The sequence below is a fragment of the Calonectris borealis genome, chromosome 7 (genome assembly GCF_964195595.1).
Source record: "Calonectris borealis chromosome 7, bCalBor7.hap1.2, whole genome shotgun sequence".
Taxonomy (NCBI): domain Eukaryota; kingdom Metazoa; phylum Chordata; class Aves; order Procellariiformes; family Procellariidae; genus Calonectris; species Calonectris borealis.
The window spans coordinates 36,675,267-36,696,804 of NC_134318.1; the positions used below are offsets into that span (position 1 = coordinate 36,675,267).

At 36.6% G+C, this 21,538-nt stretch overlaps 1 protein-coding gene across 1 annotated transcript in view; it reads right to left on the reverse strand.

Annotated features, from left to right (window-relative positions):
* PDZD8 (PDZ domain containing 8) overlaps positions 1-21,538 on the reverse strand; it is a 67,518-nt gene that overhangs the window by 34,362 nt on the left and 11,618 nt on the right. The window contains exons 2-3 of the mRNA XM_075155145.1: positions 13,040-13,162; positions 7,305-7,407 (exon numbers count right to left, since the gene is read on the reverse strand). Coding sequence (XP_075011246.1) covers positions 7,305-7,407; positions 13,040-13,162 — 226 coding nt within the window. The remainder of the gene's footprint in view (positions 1-7,304; positions 7,408-13,039; positions 13,163-21,538) is intronic.

The window sequence follows — 21,538 nt, forward strand, 5'->3', positions numbered from 1 at the left end:
ATCTCTCTCACAATAGGCCATACTGTTTATACAAACAAAGTTAGCTTTCATGCATCAACCATCTATTTATTTAGCAAGATCAGCTATCACTGTAAATCAATTTCTTTGCAAATGAGAAACACAGCTGCTGTAAAACCCACTTAAAACTCTTCCCTGCATCCAATATTTGGACATGTAGCAGAACAGATGACAAGAATACAAAAAAAAAAGTAATCAGCACCACATCTAGTGACACACTAAAACAGTGCGACTGTCTTAGCTTTTGCAAGCATTGTTAAGGAAAAGATATCATTTAGTGTTTACTTAATAGTTTTACATTTTAAATACGAAGTTGTAAGTTAAAAAGTATGACCAGAAAAGCTTACAATTGCTATTCAAACTGGGTACTATCAGGAGGATATGGAAGACAGGCAACTAAAAGGTAACTCAAAGAATCTGTACTACAGGTTGGTTATTACATGAGTAACCTTCAAGGAAAAAACACACAGCGAAAACGAATGTTGTTTATCAGCTCTGTAAAAAGCATTAAAAGAACAGAACTAATCCCTGATCAAGCTTGAAGTTTCACATAATTTTTGTCCTAGAAGTTATACAGAGAGGTCTTACAAAGGTGAATTCACTCAAGGCAGCCATCTAAAAGGCTTGCGCCTCTTCCATGACTCTTTCTGATGAAACAGGAGGTCAGTACTACGCTTTCAGAGAGTACAACACCCTGCAAAATATCAACTTGGAAGACCCCAACTGACTAGACAGTATCACCAATGGCAGCTGCAATACAACTCGGTTACAAAATCTAATGGAGATTTAGACTGGAATTAAGTGGCTTCAAAACAGACTTATTTCACTACACGAGACAAGTATCTGGCTGCAGAAAGACTTCTCTTCCCAAACTTGAGACCCATGATGAGTTCTGTTGGCAGGTCTAAACGTAAGAGTTGGGCATGGGGAAGCGCAAGCACACACACAGAGCATCAAGCCCTGCTCATTACAGATTCTTCTTACTCAAGTTATTTTATTTGTTAATCTTTTTATCTGGTATTTTAAATTTGAAACTCAGCAAATCAGATTCATTGCAAGCAGCCAATCTCTGCAGCACTCCAGGGGAGGCTCAGGAGGATCACAACTTCAAGTGTGGACATAAGGAGGAAGAAGGTGCATGTAAGGGAAGTTAAACTTGGATGCACATGATGCATTTAATATCGTCTGCTGCCAAATGCAGTAAAGTGTGGTGAGCGCTGCTTTCTACCTGTCCCAGGTGAGGGTATGCATGCCCAAGGATGCAGTACATGATAGCTTCTGAATGGTTTACAAGCAGGCAAGAAGCATCGGGTCTGGCTGTGACTAGAGCAATGACATCTGCTTCTAAACAACTACCTGAATATACATGCACAAAAAAAAAAAGCTGTTAGTGGGGTTTTTTTTGATTTTTTTTTTTTAAATGTTCATATTCAGTAGTCTCTGAGCAGTAAAGAACTACTGTGTATTTTCACAGAAGGTCTCTCATTAAATCACAGAAAAGCTTTCTGAAGCCCCAAGTCAAAAAGCTTAAATGTTTAAGATGAGACAGAAAAAATCCCGATGGCCTTCAAGTTTATTTGAAAGACGGATTACAGAATATTATGTAAGGCACAAATCTCAGAACTATTCCCCATTGTATTTACAAATATTATCAAATTTTACAAGATCATGAATTTTCATAAAAAGTGACATTTTCAAAAAGCTTCTCTTGCTTTAATCCTCCTCTTTTCATAGGATTAAATGCTGAAATGGCAGGCTGTTCAATAAGCACACTGAAATGCCAACTGTGAGGCATTTAACTCCATGTATTTACAAATTAACGTTTCACAGTTGCTTCAAATTTTGACATTATAGTTTATATCTTCAGGCAACTCATTTCAGAAGGTGATGGATTTGATTTACATTATTTCTCATTTCACATTCATATGTTACAGTACTGGAATACCTTTCTCCCTTAATACCTGATAAAGGAAATTTAGTTTTGTGAAAGGCTGAGAAATATTGCTTTGTTTTTATAAACAGGTACCAACCAGCATGCCTACAGCAATTTCAAAGTTATCATTAAATTCTCCTATAAAAGGCCATATCCGACAAGATAACCTCACCAAAAGAGGTGGAGATCATGGCCTATATATGTATATGCATACACATGCACAAATTCAGAGTGCAATATTGAAAGATGGTGTCACTGGTCCTCCCCTGCAGTTACTCCAGTGCTGACCACAATGTTCAGAATGAACTGGAAAAAACATCAAGCAGAATTCCTAAAAAAGTGGTGGGACGCTTATCTTAATTCTTTCTATTATTAGGTTACTTTAGAGCATATTTGTGTGCTCCTGAGACAACTGCTGCAAAAGTGAAGTCCTATGGGCTATTAGATATGGCGTTTTAGATGGAAATTTTTACTTCGCAGAATATGAAATGCAGTTTCTGTATTACTAAAGTTAGTATTTACAGATGGGGTTTCTAAAAAAAAAAAACCACCACCAAACAAAAAACCACCCGCCAACAACAAAACCAACAACACTTACTACCTTTAGGAATACAAAACTGTGGCTACTCCTACAGTACCACCTCAGACAACGTATTAGTTGAAACCAGAATTTAAAGGTGTTTTCTTAGATTATCTAACTTGATTATTTCAAGATCAATAACGATTCTCTTGTGCTCCTGAACTTCTATTAAAAAAAAAAAAAGAAAGAAGAAAACTTGGAACAGATACATTTTGTTTTGCAGATGAGCACCTCTCCCCCATTACTTTACATTCATACAACCATGAAAAATACAAACAATTTACAGTTTGTACATGCTTCCTGGGCATAAGAGTATCAGAAGATAACAATCTATTTGTGATAGTTTCTACAATTTGTACAATACTAATTTATCTGTCAAAAAGAATCAGTACCTAAAGAAAGGCAACATGACTACCAAGATATGTAGAGCAGTTAATATGAACCAAGATTCTCATTCCTATACAACTATACCCTTGATGCATTCCTCTCTATACTGCTGGAACCAGAGGAAAGTGCCGGCACTCACCACACTCGGGACAGCCGAGCATCCACAGAGCAGTCAAGGCTCTGCATAGGCAATGTAAGGGGACTTACAGCTGCAAAGCTACCTCAGGTCTCTGTTACTAATACTTCAAGGTCATTTCTATGTTCATTCTTCTGCCACTTTTAAGGAAGGCAGATTGTATTTTCTTTTTCTTCATAGAGCCACTTCAGTTTCTACTGAAAAATTATGTTATTCTTTCATAACACTATACATGAAGTGCTGGCACGGGTTAAGTCCGCAGCAAGATTCTCACCAAGTGTAACAAGGCCAGCGGCCCACTCCTAACAAATATGCTCCAAGGAAAAATAGAACAATTCTTTTTGTTTGTAGAGATCAGTCTGGTATTGCTAACTGGCAGTTCAGTGGACATAACCATTCACATTTATGACACAGCCTCCATTTAATATCTACAAACATGTTTCTAATTATTTAGACATATCTAATTATTTAGCCATAGAACACCTGTCTAGTAATCCAATGCTGCTAATGCTGTCTAATTACTACATCCTATCCATACATAATTAAGTTTTACATAGCAATGCAGTGATTAATGTTAATTAGTAGTACATGCTGCTGGAATTAAGGTATTTAAGAATGTTTACATGTGTCACATGGGAATGTGCCAAATCACCTCTCTGAAGTCTTACTTGTGTTTCAGATTGATTTGATAAACAGCTTAGAAGCCTGAGACACCTTTGTATTATAACAGACACGTCAATAATGCTCCAGATATGTTCAATAACACAGCATCTTTTTTCAAAACCAATTTTGACACCTACTAATATTCCATAAATAATGGGATCAGATTAAAGTCTCACCAAAATTCATTATGAAGTATTAGATCTGTCTAATCTTTTATCACTACTACTAACATAACAAAAAGAATGAAAATGCCAGGAAGTATAGAAAGTTATGAGAATTTTCCTCGGGAGTGTTGTAGAACACAGTCTGAATCAGAAGATGTATTCTCATGCCTATATGAGGCTCATATAAATTAGATGCTTTTAAACCAGAACAAATTATCTACTTTTTATTTCAACTTAGTCTATCATTTCTTCTCCATAGTTTCTGAAGTTGTTATTCACTCTAAGAAGTTCACCTCAAATAATTATTGCACATGTGGGCATTAAAAGAAGGATTTCGTATTAGAAAGATATTAAGTATTGCGATCAGCTGCCTTGCGGGTAACATTGCATTAGAGATAAAAATCATGATTAATGATACAAGTAAACTTTTTGTTTGGCAAATACCTCTTCTTTTCTTTATAGCTTCCTATTTAACTATTCACACAGTTATCATTTCTCAGAAAAATAACTAAACTTCAATGTTAAGTGTGTTAGCAACACTTCTTATTTTGTTGAGCATCTTTGGCAATACTCCTGCCACCCAGCAAGATCTCCTAATATTTTAGCTTGCATATTTAACCTGATTTCCTAAGGAAAAGACTTCCATGATTTCACTACATCTGTTGAATATAAGTTGAGAAGCAAAAAGGAGTTCTGCAAGTCGCTCATTTTCAGTTTCTATATTCTACCATAACACGATTTTCAAAAGCAGGATCTTAAAATTAGGCCACCTATCTAGTGGCCTGAAGTTCAAGGTGGTTGAGCACAATGAATTCTTCATACTGACAGCAGAGCTAGAGATGCAGCAGCTCAGCTCAAGGAGTCTCTGCTGTCTGGCAGGCAGTGTTTGAACAATGCTGAATGAAGGACTGTAACACAGATGCTTAGAAAACCCTTCTGTACATTGCAGGCCAGATTTCCAAAAGTTTAAGAAATTTTAAGAACCTGACATTTCATTTTAGATGCTGAAACAGAAGATGAGTTCTTGGGAGTCTCGCCCCGAGTACTTTTCTGTAGTTTTATAAAGGAGCTATTCCACCCTCCATCAGTTCAGTCCTACTGCCATCTGCTGTCAGAAACACACTGGTGCCGCACTGTCTGCAGTGCTTTTTCTTTCCTCTTCTGTTGTTAGAGTGTAAAAGAATATATTCCAATATTGCCACTCAAAATTATTTAAAAATAAGCACAAATTAATTTGTCTGGAGAATTGTAATGGTAAATCAGTGTACTGCCACCTTCATTGCTAGAGCATCCACCCTGCAGATCTGTGCATGGTTTCACACCCAGCTTATCCCGACAAAAGGGTCATTCACATAAGTAAGTATTAGCAGGATCGGGTCCAGACCCCAAAGTTGCAAAGTTGTTTGGGTTTTTTGGTTGATTGGTGTTTTTTTTTTTATTTTTGGTTGGTTTTTTTTTTTTTTTTTTGGAACTCTGGCAGTATTGCTTTTTTCTTGAAAATTTTGAAATATTTGTTATTATTAGGAAAGGGTTAAGACTATGAACTGGCCAGACTACTAAGGCTGAATTGCTCCTACCTTCTGCGTATGTGATCATGCAAAGAGGCTTAAACCTTTAGATTGGAACAAACTAGAAAAAGTTAAAACAAAAACTGCTGCATAAAACAGATTAAACAAAAAGGTCTGAAAAGAAATTACTCAAATCTACCTCCTGCCTAGTGCTTCAATAAAGTCTAGCAACCTCTAGACTTAAGCAAACTCAGTAATTCCTCTCAGGACCACTGGAACACTTTATGCCATCACCTCTGGTGATGCTTCAGCAGCTTAAACTAGCTAAAGCTGCTGCCATCCCACCCTTCTTTCTCCTTTCCACCGGCACTGGAGCTATCACACAGCAAGCCAACTCCGGGAGTCGACATGGCTAACCTGCAACCACAAACACCACCGACTGCGCTAGGAGCAGGTAGAGAGGGGGCCAAGCCAGTGGCAGCTCTGGAGAATGTAGTCCTGAGCTGCCATCGGTTTCTATGATGTCTGGCTGCTGAAACACGCTCTGGGAAAGTTCTTCTCTGGAGTTTCTCGGTCTGCACTCCAGCTGCAGGCTCCCCGCTTGTCGTTTCCCTGCCGCACTCAGAAAGCTAATTGGCACCCAGTGTTTACGGGTTCCTAAGAAAGCATAGGTGAACCTCTACCCTCCCTTCAAGTTTTCCATTTGACTAAGAATACAGCAGCTAAAACAACAAAAAGAGGCTTTCTGTCTGTTGCTCAGTCATACACCCTTTTTGGCAAAACATAGTATACAGTAAGCTGAAAACAAGTATCATAGCACTTGTCACAAGGAGTTTTAAAAACAATGCAAAGTGGAATTTAATTGCAGAAACTGAATGAGATGCTGAAATTCTGGATTCTTGCTGCTCCAGTGGAAAAGTGATGCTGGTCTCCAAACACAACTCCAGTCAGGTATAACAAAGGCACAGGGCTTAAGGTAGTTGCACTCAGACAGCAGAGAGTAAAATACTAGACATTGATTTTTGATCCAGTGATTTCTTTGCATGAAACCAATTGTTAAAATAAAGTCTTTTTAAAGCTTCTAGGTTGTTTTTTTTTCCTTCTTCAATAGGCACATTACTTATTGCTCAGCATAAGCCCAATTCAATTCGATGACTACCACAATATCACTCTAATGTGAAATTGAAAGGCTCTTTCATACATTGCACCTCTTCTTTGGAGAAAAAAAAAAAAAGGTAACTCTTATCCTCCCAGACACACAAAAAAGAAAGGCAATTTGTATGCTGTATGCTGCTAAACTCACGTTATCAAGTATGATAAATTAGTAAAAGATTAACTTACAATACCACCAATACTACTACTGTCTATATTTGCAGACACTTGTAAAAGTATTTTTCTTTAGCAGACAGGGTAGGATTCATATGCTCTAAAAAAAGCTAGAGATCTCTGGCAATTGCCTACATTTTCACAAAATGCAGGGGAAAAGGAAGAAGTCGGTCACATGAGCCACCCTCTGATCACACGTGTCTTCAACACTCGCATCAGAAGGGAACACACTACTGGCCAGTGAAAGACAGGCGAATCTTACCATTTTCTAAACGCTGCCCCACCCAAATATAACAGGACTATAAAAATGCATACTTTAGACTATTTGTTTCAATGCAGACAGTTGACAATATATTCAAACCAGGTATATTTTCAAGCACAGTTGTGATAACTGAACATGGTGTTATCCATACACGTCAATTTGACAGTGAAATACTTTGGATTCAAAAGTAAATAACTGGTCTGTTATGCTTTGGGGTTTTTTTTCTGCTGTATCACCCATTTGATTGTCCAAAGATACACTCTTTCTAGACAATGTATTAAGAGCATAAGACATACTGCAATATGCAAAGATTATACCCTTTTTTACCGTTTTAATAGAACTCCTTGATTTTTCTTCCCAAACATTACTGCTCAGCTCCATTGTGCAATGAACATTTGTTTCTCTTTCATAGGATCCAAACATAAGTAACCTGAAATAGAAAAGCCTATAGTAAGAATTGTAATACTATTACATATATCCCAGATAGCATAGTAAACTCACCATTCTTCATTTATACACTCTATTATTATTATCAGTGTGTATACACAGAGAAGTCCACACAGAAAAGTTTCCACAGGCAGAGTCTTACACCAAAGGAAAGACGCTGCCACCCTCTAGTGGAAGAACTCCATAAATATCAAATACAACTTAAAATTTTTAGCTAGGGAGTTTTTGTTTGGTTTGGGGGTTTTGTTTGTTTGTTTGTTTTTGCTATTGTTTCCCTTTTTCTTTTTTTTAAATAAAGTGTTCAATCAGCAGACTAGTATTTTTCCATAAAAGAATAAACTTTTGTTTTTTTAAAAAGCAACAATAGCCACAAGAGTCTTCCATTCTAATCCTAAACTTCACAATATACTGTAGCTCTTCTTGGTTTAAGAGAGTGTTACTGTAGGTTAAAGTCACAGTTCACTACTGCTTATGTTTCTATTGTACTAAACTGGGATGCTCTCATATGTCTAATTTTTTCTAACATTCATAACAAACGAAAGAGTGGTTTTTCATGCACGATACCCTATTCCAGAAGGCTAGAGCGCTTTTCAGGTAGATATCAGTACTATAAAAGAAAAAAAACAATAACCTTTAGGCTATAGAACAGCAATAAAGCTGTACACAGCTTATTTCACAGTAGCTAGAAGCAGATAAATATTTTGGAATAAAAACTTCAAACAAATCGTACTCTTTCAAAAGAGCTATTAGATTTTAATTCCCCCCAAACTTTCTAGATACATTGGACAAGGACAGTTTCTAAGCTTTCATCCAAAGTATCTGGATTTGTGATCGTGATGTGTTACACAATTCTCTAGATGATATAGACAAAAGCTGTCAGAAAAACACATCAATTTTCTCTGTTTATCTTAATGTTGTTAAACAATGTTTCTGGGTTAAATATTTATGATCAAAAAGTGCCTAGCCTTCCAGATGTGGAGATATGTGGTAAACATACCCTGAAAATTAAGAAAAGCTATTGAAAACAACTTTCACCAACAATTAAAATTGGTAAAATTAAGCCAATCCCACAGGAAAGCACCTCTCTGGCTACGACAGCTCTCTAGCTTGCATTGAGTAAGGGGAGGTAAATAAATATTTCTTTTCTATGTCTCTCTATGAAGAATTTGTTTAAGTGGTTTTTAGCTGAGTAGATGAATGCACGGGGGAGATGGCAGGGGAAGATCACATTGGGGTTGGTCCCCAGCACACCTGCTTTACAAAGTGTCAGTGGTTTTTGGTTCAGAGTTCGTGGCTATATCCTGTAACCCCATCTTCAGACGGAAAGTTTGCATGCTCTAGTGAAGCCCCGCAAACAGCAGCTGTCAACCTCATTTCCCACTTGACCTTCAACACTCATTTGTCTAGACACCATTGATTTGATTCCTGTAAGCAGAAATCCAGCCTCAGAACCAACTGATTAGGTACTTTGTCTGGACAAGACTAAGTTTGTTCAAGGTTACTTGAACTGATCAACTCATGCCTTCTTTGCTTATTTTTTAAGCTATCTCCAGCAACTCTGGAACTTTCCTGTTCTGCTTTTAGTAGTTGCTTTTGAGTAACACAGGTTTTCCTCAGTGTCTCCCTGATATCAGATAGTTCATTAAAGCTTTTCCACAGCTGATCATTGGTTGCATACATTTCATCTGCTGGTCACCTAGACACACTCTTGGGGAATTTTCCAGGGGTACTTATTGTCCCGCTAAAATATCAGCACAGTAGCTATTTAGCTGTCCTGTGCTGGTGACTAAGATATACAAACAAGGACAGGAGATAGCTCAAAACAGGAATAAAACATAGTTTCCAGCCAGAACTGTAACATAAAAATCACAAGAAAAACAATAAGCCATAATGAGATTTCACGTTATGTTAGGTTACCAACACCCAACTTGAAGAAACATATCACAAGACAGCAAAACGACACATTTAAATTTTAAAGAGCTCTTCATGCCGGAGTTTGGAATTCAATTTCCAATTTCAGAAAGACAAAGGGGAAATTTGAACTGCTACTACACTAAGGAAATTTTTGTTTGAACAATACCTCCATTAGCATGCAAACAGAGGTACTGTATTTTATAACACAGCTGCAGATAAAGACTCACGTTAAGATTGTGTCACAACACACCCAAAACAACTGGATATTAAGGAGATATGTCTATCCTAGAGATTGAAAGTTTGTAAATCAGTATGAAAGGATGCATGAAAGACATCCTGAAACAAAGTTCTTAACTCCAACCATAATTAAATCAATAAAGAAACACAGTTAAATTACCACTTGAGTAAGTAAAATATGCATACAGAAAGTGAATTTCTATTCCTTCCCCGGTTGTAAATTGGATGGTTCCCTACAGCAAGCGAGCATGAGGAAGAGAGTGATTCAACAGAGTAGCTATGGATATGAAAACAGTCGTTTGTAGCTGTCCTGCTTTCCAGTCTGAGCGCTACGAGGACCCCAAGACATGAAGTGTTTGTCCTCTGATAAAGAGCAACAGAAGCACATGGAGGCTGTGGTCACCTCAACTCTCGAGCTGCGCCAAGCCAAGAACTTCAGCAACTCTTTATAATCCTCCGGAAAAGAGGATGAACAACAAGGCTTATCAAGTTTCCTGCTTTTTGTAGGATGATGCTAAAGTGCTGATCTGTAAATCTAACAAGAATCTGGTACGTGCAGGCAAAGTACACACCAACCTTTAGTAACGTTATTTATTACCACGTACATAAAAGGCAAGCTGAATTTATTTCCTTTACAATCCTTTCCTAATTTTTTAATTCCAACTGCGGCCTGTCTATTTGCAAGTACTTTAGGAGCTGAAATAAGCAGAATATTTCCCACATTTTAAGAATGTCAAAAGCAGTTTCAATATTCACACACTGAAGTCCACTTGAAGACAAAAGGAAAAGAACCCATAAAACTCCAAATTCGACAAGTCAGTCTCAGGTACACTCTGTGTTATTTTACTAAATAACTATCTTAGGAAAATTTCCTTGTCCACAAAGGTTGTATATTGAAACAAATGCTAATTTAGAAAGCCCTCTTGATGGCACAGTTTTGGAAAAGTATTCTCATCTAATATAATCAGAGTTTATAGGCTTTAAGACTTTCTTCACAGTGTATCTTTTAAAAAAAAAAATTAATATAGCAAGATTTAACAGCATGTTGCTTTGGTTTTCCCTTTTCCTTAAAAATTTAAGTTAATGACAGATAATAGGACTTTTGCAACAACTGAGTTCTGCAAGGGCATTGCACTTGTACAAGAAAACTTACATTTTCAATAGGTCAGACAAAAATACGCAAAACATATTCCTTATTATTTACACCAAAGTTCCCATCCTTTCATTAATTTAATTTTTAAAATGTGCAAAATTTAATTTTTCTTTCAATAGCATGACAGCAAGGAAATTAATATGGTCAAACCTGCAATTAGAACAGAAACAAATGCAAAAAGTGCAGATATTTGGTCATGTGAAGAATATAATGAAATTAAACTAAACATTTATAATATACAAAAACATTTGCTAAATGTTTTATCACTATGGTTTCACCACTACATTTCAGACTTAAGCAGGAGAAGTAGCAGAATTCTGTTACTAGACTAGATGGAATACAACGTCAGTAGTCAAGAATCCTACTCCAAATTCTGTACAGAAATCAAAGAATAGGTACTGAGAGAGAATATAAAAACCTTCTGGGGCACTAAGCAAAACTGAAAAACACACAGAAATTAAAGTGATCTTTCATTTCTGGAACGAAAATGATCGCCAAGAAAAATTTTCAGGTCCCAATGGCAGACATGAGTGAAAAAGCTCGGTATTTCAGCATGCAGTGCTGCACTGCAAAAGAACCATTGAGAATGGTCCCAGGCAACCTTCACACCAGCTCACATACAGTGGTAATGAAAAAGGGAAATTTTGTCATTGTCCTTCCATATATATTGTATATTTCTTCTTTTACTACCAAAATCCTCTATGTGTCTTTCAGATTCTACCTCATCAATATCTTCAGGTGCAAAATACGCAGGAATATTTACTCACAGGGAGCCTCTATGGACAGCAGTTGTAGTTGTTTAGTTCAAAAAAGGATGGGACACCTGGAAGATCTGAGGAATTACTACGGGACCAAGAGTCAGACATCTAGATTGAGAGGGGTCTGTTCAAACATCATTTTCAAGTGTGTGTCTAGAAATTCCAAGCAGCATAAACCAGTCAGATTAAGTCAGACCTGAAGCTTAAAAGACCTGACAAGCCAGCAGCGGCATCCTCTCCCAGCCATCTGATAAGCATCTGTGACAGCTGAAAATCCTGAGAGGTCAGATGACGATGTCAAACTGAGCAATCTGGCTTCTAAAATGTAACAGAAAGAAACACACGGGAAGAAACACAACACCAGTGATATGTTGGTGATGTTACACAGTGTTTCAGATTCAGGAAAGACATAGTATTTAAAAAATTACTTTCCAAACCAAAAAAAAACCCTAACTGCATACAAGGTAGTTATTTTGGGCCCTCTGTTAATAAAAATGAATATACTACTGAACCAAAATTGGAGACTGCCTATAAAGAGAGATCATGAGTTCCCTTACTCAGTATGGGTAAAGAGGAAACGCTCCTAGCAGCCACGGAGTTCCAAGTCATTTAATATTCTTGGATCATTCACGGAAAATGTATCACAAAGCTAGGAAGACAGGTAAGCAGCAATTTTCTTACAAAAAATAATCACTGCTATGGCCCACACAATCCTTAGAAGCAGAAGAATATTTTCTGGAAATCCATAGCACTGATAAACCACATTAGTACAGCAAATACAATTCAAACAGTTGTACAAGGCTACAGAAAAAAGTGCAAAAAAGAGCTCATACGGTAATACAAGCAATGAAAAGAACAGGTTAAGTAAAAAAAAACCAACATTCTTGCTGCAAAGCAGAGTTTAGTTCATAAAGAGCAGAACGGCACATGACTAGATCAAAGCCTAAGCACTACTAGGATAAGATCTAACATAAACCAAGAACTAAGAGCTCTGACAAAAAAAAACCCAAACAAATCAAGATCCCACACACCTTTTCTCCAGCTTTAAAGAGAATTATTTTCTCTTCAATGAACGAAGGAAGTAGATTTTATTTCTTTCAATTATTTTATTCAAGACAAAGACAATAAATAATGCCTTATAAAAGTTATTGGGATTAATCTAAGACTGAGTGAAACAATTATTTCCCTTTGCTTACAACATAATACAATAGGATAATTACAACATTTATACTGTCCTGGAAAGAGATTCATAACTTGGTGTGCCAAAAAAAAAAAAAAAAAGAAAAAACAACCCAACAAAAAACAACCCAGGAGGCACAGATTAGCTTGTAACCAGGCAAAATTCTAATGAAAGGCAAATGCATGCGCCCACACACAACGCGTAAGTGCCTCAGAAACTTACTGCAACTTTAATTTTTCATTTTTACTTAAAAAAAAAAATCTTGATTAGAGCTCAATCACAACACCAAAGCTGCTACTTCTTGAATCAGAACAGACCTACAGAAACAATGTACTTGCTTAGTCAAGTGTGAGCAAAAGACCACAAAACATACCTTGTACATTCAATTAACGTGACTTTTAGTCGACCTTCTGGCAATAGAAAATCCTGTATACAGAGGTCTCGATCTTCATGTTCATCAGGTGGCAATACTTGAAATGGAAAAAATGGCTTGAACCTGAAAAATATAGAAGAGACTGATCTTAATTCAAATGACATAAACAATACTAAGACACAGAAATTAAAAAAAAAAAGGTAGGATTACAATGAATCTTTAACACTCCTAAAGAAAAATACTACCATTCCTACATAGTCATTGGTCAAAATGAACAAGTAGAAGCTACTAAAGCTTTTGAATGCAGAAGACTGGAGAATATATAAACAAAGGTTGCTTCACAGGAATAGATTATTTTAGTTATATTTACTAGTGCAGATAATTTTGAGAAAATGGGAAGCTGATCAAATGACAGAATACGTTTATGATTGCGAATGTGATTTAATACAAGAGTCCTTTTGCAATGAATAGCTTACCAGGTCTTTATTTTAAGTTCATCTGCATAAAACATCACAGCATTCAAGGGGAAAAATATACTAAGACCCTAAAGCTTGAGTTTTTGTGACACTTGCTGTACTTCGAGGACTGGTGCATCCTAATAAACTTTAGTTACGCAGACTGATACTTCTCTCATTTTGTGAAAAACATTCAGTTGCTCTTTTCAGCCAGTCTTCTTGAATTAAAATAAAGATACAGGTATTCTAAATATTTGCCCTTGAGTTCCATTTCCCTCATCACAGCATGTGATTCACAGGAAAAGCAGTTCATGTTCAATATACTAAGTGTTTTACATACGTTATCTCACCACATAATTCTCTCTCTTTGATTCGAATATGCCAAGTTATAAATACCAATTTCATTTTTAAGTGATAGTGCTTCAATGTCAGGGACAGCCAACGATCTGAGGGAAGGAGGGAGGGGGAGAGGCTGCACAGCTGCAGCCCCATCACATGGCAGACACACACATGCAATCCTAACAGCAAGAGCCACAACCCTGCAGATAGAAAGATAGGGAATCTGCACTAGCATTTCTATAAAGTATTTGAAAAAGCACTTGCAGGGTATTCCTTCTTTCTGTTTTTATTTATTGCTCCCATTTCCTAGGCCTGCCCCATGCCTTGGTTTCCATCCCCTCTCACCGACCCGGCCTCCCAGTGATTATTTCTGTTAAGACTTACAGATAGCAGGACACGAGCATCACTGCCTGCAGGATGTATCTGCCATTTCATGAGAAAGCAGTCTTTCATAAGTACTGTTTGCTCAACCACCGGAGGCATCTGCTTGTCACATTCGGAGATCGCAATATGTTCAGGAAACAGTCACATGGATCTGAACTGAAGAGTTTCAGAAATTCAAATAAATAATTAAGCGCCCTTTAACTGTCGGCACACTCTTCAGGAGGGAGCCCGGCGCTCTGATTCGAGACACTGCGTTTCTGTACGAGCATCAGCCCTCATACAGAGCCATGAGAAAGACACGTCTTTTGTTCTCCCTGTGAATAAATACAACTCAACACTCCAGCTATTTTCCCAAAATCCAATTCAACTTCTAACTTTAATTTTGTTCCAAGTTTCTCCCTCATTAACTCCTTCAGGAAGAAAACTGTTTTGAAATTCAAGTCAAAATATTCAATTAAAAAAAAATAAACTGAATGAAGTATTTAAGTCTATGTATGAAAAATATGAAGCAATTAAATCACACTGGCCCTGGTTTAGGCTTACAAGTATACCATAACCAACCAACCCAAAATATTCCTTGTGTGTATACTATCTGGTTTGATATTTTACTCATAATCTTCTTCTATAGTTCTTGAATTATTAAAGGAATAGTAAGCATCACAAGACCAGGGAAAATACCACCAAGACAACCCCACTATTTTCACTCTACAAACTCCTAAGACTGACAGCCACCTCAGGCCTGGCCACCTCCCCGCTCAGAGCCACCCTGAGCCGTCACAGCACACACCACCCCACGCATTTTCACTTTAAGCACAAGCAAGGGTACCTTGTTTCTTTTAGCAATGATTTTTACCCCCTCAAAATACAGATTTAGATCAGATTTTGTTAGGCAAAAAAAGAAGAGTTAGGCAGCCGCGCTGGAAAATAATGGCAAGTTTTGAGTGAATAAATACTTGGAGTTTGTTGGGGGGGTGGGGGTTCCAGCACAAATAAACAACTTTTCAATTAGTACCAGCAACTGCCCATATACTGTCTCCCAAAATCTATTAAAAAAACCAACCAAACAAACAGTTTTCCATGGGAACCTCAAGCTAATGACCACCACCAGGAGCCTCAGTGAGCTGTTCAAACAAGATTTCTGGGAGGGAGGAACAGACAAAGGCAGAGGATCCAATAGGTTACCATCACCTCTCTGAATTTCTGCAAATGCCAGGCTTAAAAGTGTCGGTATTGATAAGGTCTTTCCCTTATATATACCGTAAAACAGCCTGCAGGCTATTTAACAAAAACACAAACCTGGACAAATCTATTTTCAATACCAAAAATAAGCAAGAACAAAACAAAAAAGCAAAATAACAGACTAAAATATTCCAGTAAGTATGTAGACATATCTACCTACATATTCAAACCAAAACCGTCATCTCTCAAGTAACTTCAGAACAAAGTGTTAAGTACAGCACACTGCAATCTTTTGCTGCAGCACGGAATGATGAAATAATCCTCAGAACAAGTCTTTTTTTTTTTGGTAGATTAAGATATAATGTTTACTATAATTTTGATTTCTATTTTCAAAATAGACTTTTTTAATTACTACAACAATGAATTAAAGAGGAAAAAATCCTAAAATGAGAATGCAGTTATATATAATAATATGCAAAACACTTAACAGTGTATGCTGGACTCTGTGCACCACTAGTTAAATTTTCTACAAATATGGGATTAAAAAGCAGTCTCCGCAACATTTTTAATTTACAACAAGCACTTATGTTCACATTCTTACCACTGAAACTATTTGCAAAATCCTTAGCAAAAAGCCCTAACACCTATTTCCATTGGCATTAGCAACCTACAAATAGCTAAATATCCCACATTAAATGCATTTTTAGTGTTTAAGTGCCACTCTGAAGCTTTCCAATTTTATAACATAGCACTTATCTATTTAAGGTCATTTACTGAGAGTTTGTACATTTCCAAAATTAAACATCAGACAAATTACTATTTCAAATAGATTTCAATTATATATTAAAGTGAACTGTTGACAGACTATTTAAGTACAAGATAACCGAAATTTATTTGGAAAGACTTTCCTACTGGGATCTGGTGAATGAATACAGACCCAGGCAGCGACAGCCGGTAACACGGCAAGACTCCGTTTCCCTGTGTTGTAAAACCACACATAGGCCACCTGCAACCCACGCACGTAACCGAGTCAGGCATCACAGGTTCTCCCATCATTTTCCCTGTGGTAGGGAAAGTCTATGAGCTACCCCACCTTTTAAAAACCATCACCAGTAACGAAGGGCACTCTGAGGAGTGCCATCGCTGCTGCTCCCCTGTTTGGTCTAGCGGGAGTACAGCAGAACCACAATGGGTGTTCTCCCCTCTGCGGAGAAGCCAGATTCCCCTGGCTGTATCATCTCTCTAACTTTCCTGCTTGAGAATAGTCACAGCACTACATGAAATTAATTGTAAAGTTTGTTTCATAAAACATTTACCGTAAGGACAACAAAACACACTTTTAATATGAAAGCAAAGCTGTATTTCATTACATTAAAGCACCAATAGTAGGCTTTTAGCTAATAGTGCCAATAACACAATTCAGTGAACAAACAAGAGATACAAACTCTATTCCCAAGCCCTGCAGATCTTGGTACCTTCGGTGATTCAGTATCTTTCTGTCCCAAGCTTTCCTATGTAAAGGAGAGATAAGTTTCCTATCATCCTGGGTTTGTTATTATAATATAGAACTTATTTTATTAAATACCTTATATAAATAACCTTGATGTAATTTCTGTAATAGCTTTAAGAGTGTATTTTGCTACCCTCTAATATTTAGTCCATCTTTAAAGAGCAAAAGTCCACCAATAAATGCCTTAGAGAAATTGATCACATTGACTAAGAAAAAAAGATCATATAGCCCACCAATAAGCCTCTATTCAAAAAGTCTATAAAGAAACCTTGACAGCAAACTAAATGCCTTAGTTAATCTCAGCTGGTCTCTGCCCTCATCACAGCAGCCATCCCATGATCTGGTCAGTTCTGGTAGGTTGCTCTTGTGAATTCAAGGCTCTCACTTTACAAACTCTGAACAAGGAAAAAAAAAAGTGGTTGCTATTTGGCTGTCTAGGTCTTTAAACACTCATCCGGTAGTCTCAGCTCCCTTTCTTAATTTTAACCAGTAGCCAAAAAAGTTAGTTACATAAATTGTTAGACCTCCATCAGTGGAGAACAAGCCCATAACAAATGGTCTGCAATCAGCCCATTCACCACTACAGCCCGAGAAAAAGGTTTTAAGCCATGACAATGGTGTGGGGAAATCTAGGAGTTGCTCCTGACAGTACAACAGTTGAGAAAATGTTACCAAAAGGTACTTACAAGAAATATAGTACCTTTCTGAACACTGCTGAGCTGTTATCAGGGTCTCCAAGGCAGATTTTCATTGCATCTATATTAGACCCTTTTCAAGGGGGTGCTAATGCTGCCATCTCCTTATTCACCAAGGTCAAAAGGCAAAATTCATACTCATGTCACAAATCCTTCACCTACAAAGCAGGCTTACATCAACTCAGTCCATATAGCTGAAAGCCTCCTTTTCAATCCCAAACCTGTGAAATGATACTAAACAACTATCAGAAGTAACATAGATTTTGTGGAGGAGAGATTTTACTGTTTTTAAACCATATTTGTTAAGCCTTTGTAAGCTCTTCATCTTCTCCAGAGGAAGAAAATAGGCATACTGTAGCTGTATCACGAAAAAAACCACCTTATGCTCCTGCCCCAAAACCCTGCTTGGATATGGGATGCTATTAAAAAAAAGTCTTTAAAAGTGCCTTATATTAGATGCTCATAGTACCTTTTCAATTTGTTTTTAAATTATCAGTCTTTCTCCACAAATTTATCATCTTATTTGTCCAGAAGTCTAAAATACAAATAGCACACTGTTAAGAAAATACTAGTTAAAACCCAACATTTTAACTTAATAATATGAATATGAAGAAGAATATCCATCAATCAAACTTCATGTGAAATTTTAGCGAGTGAAAAAATACCCTATAAAAATAATATTTAAATGAAGCTATCGAGTAGCAAAAGCGTTTCTCAACAAATACCGCAAGACACAAACAGCAAAAAAAAGTCATTTCACATGAGGAATTAGGTCAGATGATTATACTGAGAGACAATTAAGATAAAGTTACTCAATAATATACAGGATTAAAGTTATACTTAAAGTAGCATAATACTGAGCTCTTCCACATACAAAGCACAGCAAAAATGTTTCCAGACACTGCACGCAGTCAGTATGTCCCCTTCATACAAAAAACTTCTGCACTTCATTCATGCCGTATTTCACAGAGTCACTTCAGTGGCTCATTTGCTCTCATCTCATCACCACCTCACTCAGAATGTCTAGATCAAAATTGCATCTGAAAAAAAAAAAAAAACAATCAAGTTTCTTCCCCTGAATAACGCTGTTCTTCCTTCCAGTTGCCAATTCTGTGGGGGAGGAATTCACCTACCTGGAACAAGACTGTAATTCAGTGGTTTACTTTTAGAAATGCCTGACCTATATTCGCATTAATTTGTATTCACTATTCTGTGATGATTGTTTTGTGGTCCTTAAGTCAGCTTCTAACAGAGAAGAGGACAGGAGTCTTTTATACCTTAGTTTAATTTAATTAACCTATTACCCAAATTAACTGTTCCCACCAGTACCTACTTAACTACAATAATTTTACTTGCATGAGGAAATCTATTAAGAACTGGGAAAATACCATCAATTTATCTGGCCAAAGATAACCAAGCACTTATGTGTTTCTGTTCGTTGCGTCTGTTAAGAATATCCAGAAACACGGTTAAAAAAAAATAATTGTTAAGAGCGAAACAGACAGGAACAAACTTCAAAAGCTCTCAGTACTCCATTTCCTAATTGGAGAAGCAGAAAGACTTACAGAAAGAAAGGAGGCGGCCAGGATTTTGCAGAGCTTTAGCTAAGAAGTGAGAACACTTTTCTAGAATAAGTTTTGGGAAAAGTTTTAAATTATTCTCTGGTTTTACAAAAGACGTTCGATATCTAAAACAGTGGTCTAAAAATTACTGGATATCTGTTTAAAACCACATTAATCACTTGCATTATATGAATTCCAGCACTACTCTATTGCCATAAAATAAGATTAAACATCATCAGGTTTATGAATTTTTTAATCAAGTTACATTAACTGAATATTTAAATCTTAATAAACAAGGCAAAATGAGACCTTAAATCTCAGAAGAGTCCAGCAGCTAAAAATGCAAGTATCTTTAGCATAAGGCTACTTTGTATACACTGCAAGTCTTAGAATTGTGTTCACCACTCTAAGTAAAAAATAAATCAAAATCTAAAGTCAGACTGTGTTTAGTAAAGCATTAATTTACTTTTGTAAATGCTACTGTATTTGAAGATTCTAGTATCTAAAATATTTTTGAAAGAATAACTGCTGAGTTTATTTGCAGTTTTGGTAGTACTCAAAAGATTCGACTAACTACAGAACAGAACTCAGTCATTTTTAGATTGCCTTTTTTATCTGATTCACAGAAATACAAGTCATGCGCTTGTAAAGTATATAAATTCCAAAAAGTGTGATTGACACCAGGTATTTTAAGTCATTAGTGTAATTTAAGTGTAATAAGTGTAATTTAAGACGAAGTTTACTTCTAAAAAAAAATCTAACAACCTACTCCTAAAAAGGCATGATCACGTTAGTAAGATTTTAAAAGTACTTATCACTTTACATTTAAGCTTGTTAAGAGTTAGGTATTATAAGCAAACAGCTTACATCATTCTTCACACTGAAGATATAAAATTGGAACTTATCCTTATTTTGAAATAAGAAAAGTACCACCACTGCAGATTTTGCAAAAGCAATTCTCCAGCTTCCACTGATTTCACAAGGAACAAAGCTGCAGAAGTGTGTCAGTATTCATTCAGGGGACTTCAGTAATTCAAACTATACTCTTATTCAGTATAGAAATCTACTAATTTCAGCTTTACCCACACCCATAAAAATTTGGCTTACAAATAACCTCAAAAACATTGCAATAAGAGAGTAGGTTTATTTTCTAGGAAATTTTATGGAAAACTGCAAATCAGTTCTAGCACTCCACCTACTGTGTTACAGAATATTCTGCCACAGGCATGTGGGAGGCTCATACACATAAGTTCTCAATATATGAACAGTCATTTTTTAAATCAAGACCTCAAAACAAAAAAAAAAAGCAAGGATTTTATTATTTGGGTTTTTTCTTCAAAGATGTTTCACACATTTCCAGATTCTTAAGCTACAGTCGTCTTTCTTACGGTGATATCAGTGATATCTTACGATGATATACCTCTGCGGTATATCTCAAATCAGACACTCAAGACAAACACTTTTAAAACTTTAAGACCCATTCTACAAGAATAAATAAAAAACCAAATGTAAATAGTCAAGTAGCTCCTTCCAGAGGATAATAGATTTTTTTCCCTGCTTGTATGACAGAAGTCATTGTAAATATGGCAAGGAGAGTCTTAAAGATTTGCCATTGCTGTCTGTATTGAAATAGCCACATCTAAGAAAAAAAAAATCTTGAATCAGGCTTATCAAAACTACTTTCTTATCAGCACAAACAAGATCAATTTGACCATGCACAGACTTTTTTCCATTTCAAGAATACTAGGTTCCCAAATTCTAAATTCCATAAATACAGAAATAACTTAGTTAACTCAATGCAGCCAATGCCTGTTTGATCTCTGAGTTTTCATGTGGGTTTTTTTTTTTTTAAATTGTATGTGACCTAGCTGAAGCCAACTGTTGGTTCAAATTAAGAGTAAGAGATCAAAATCCTGCTATATTTCAGTCTCAGACAGGACAAAGACAAAATTTCCCTGTCTAACCAGAAAGCCTGAATCATTGTGGCTCTGCTCCAAATGGGACAGAAGATGCAGAATATGCTCTTGTTCATGTAGAGCTGGAAGAGAGGCAGGTGTCGTTCAGCAACCAGTTTTAGGCATTCAAGGAGAACAGCAGCAGGAAAGAAAACACCAAAAAACCACACGAATAAACCCAAGCCACCCCAAAACTCTACCTTTAGCCAGTTGGATTACAGATTGGTTCCAGTAACTGATGCTAGCAAAATGCTAGCTTTTTCTCACATCAGCAATATATTCTCCCATAAGGAGGTCTCAGGTCTCTCTACAAACATCATCTCTCTGCAATCCTGATCAGAGGAAAACAATGTTGATGTTCTAATAGAAGCCTAAACTCTGTACATGACTCATTCATTGAGTTAAAACTCAAGAGTTTTA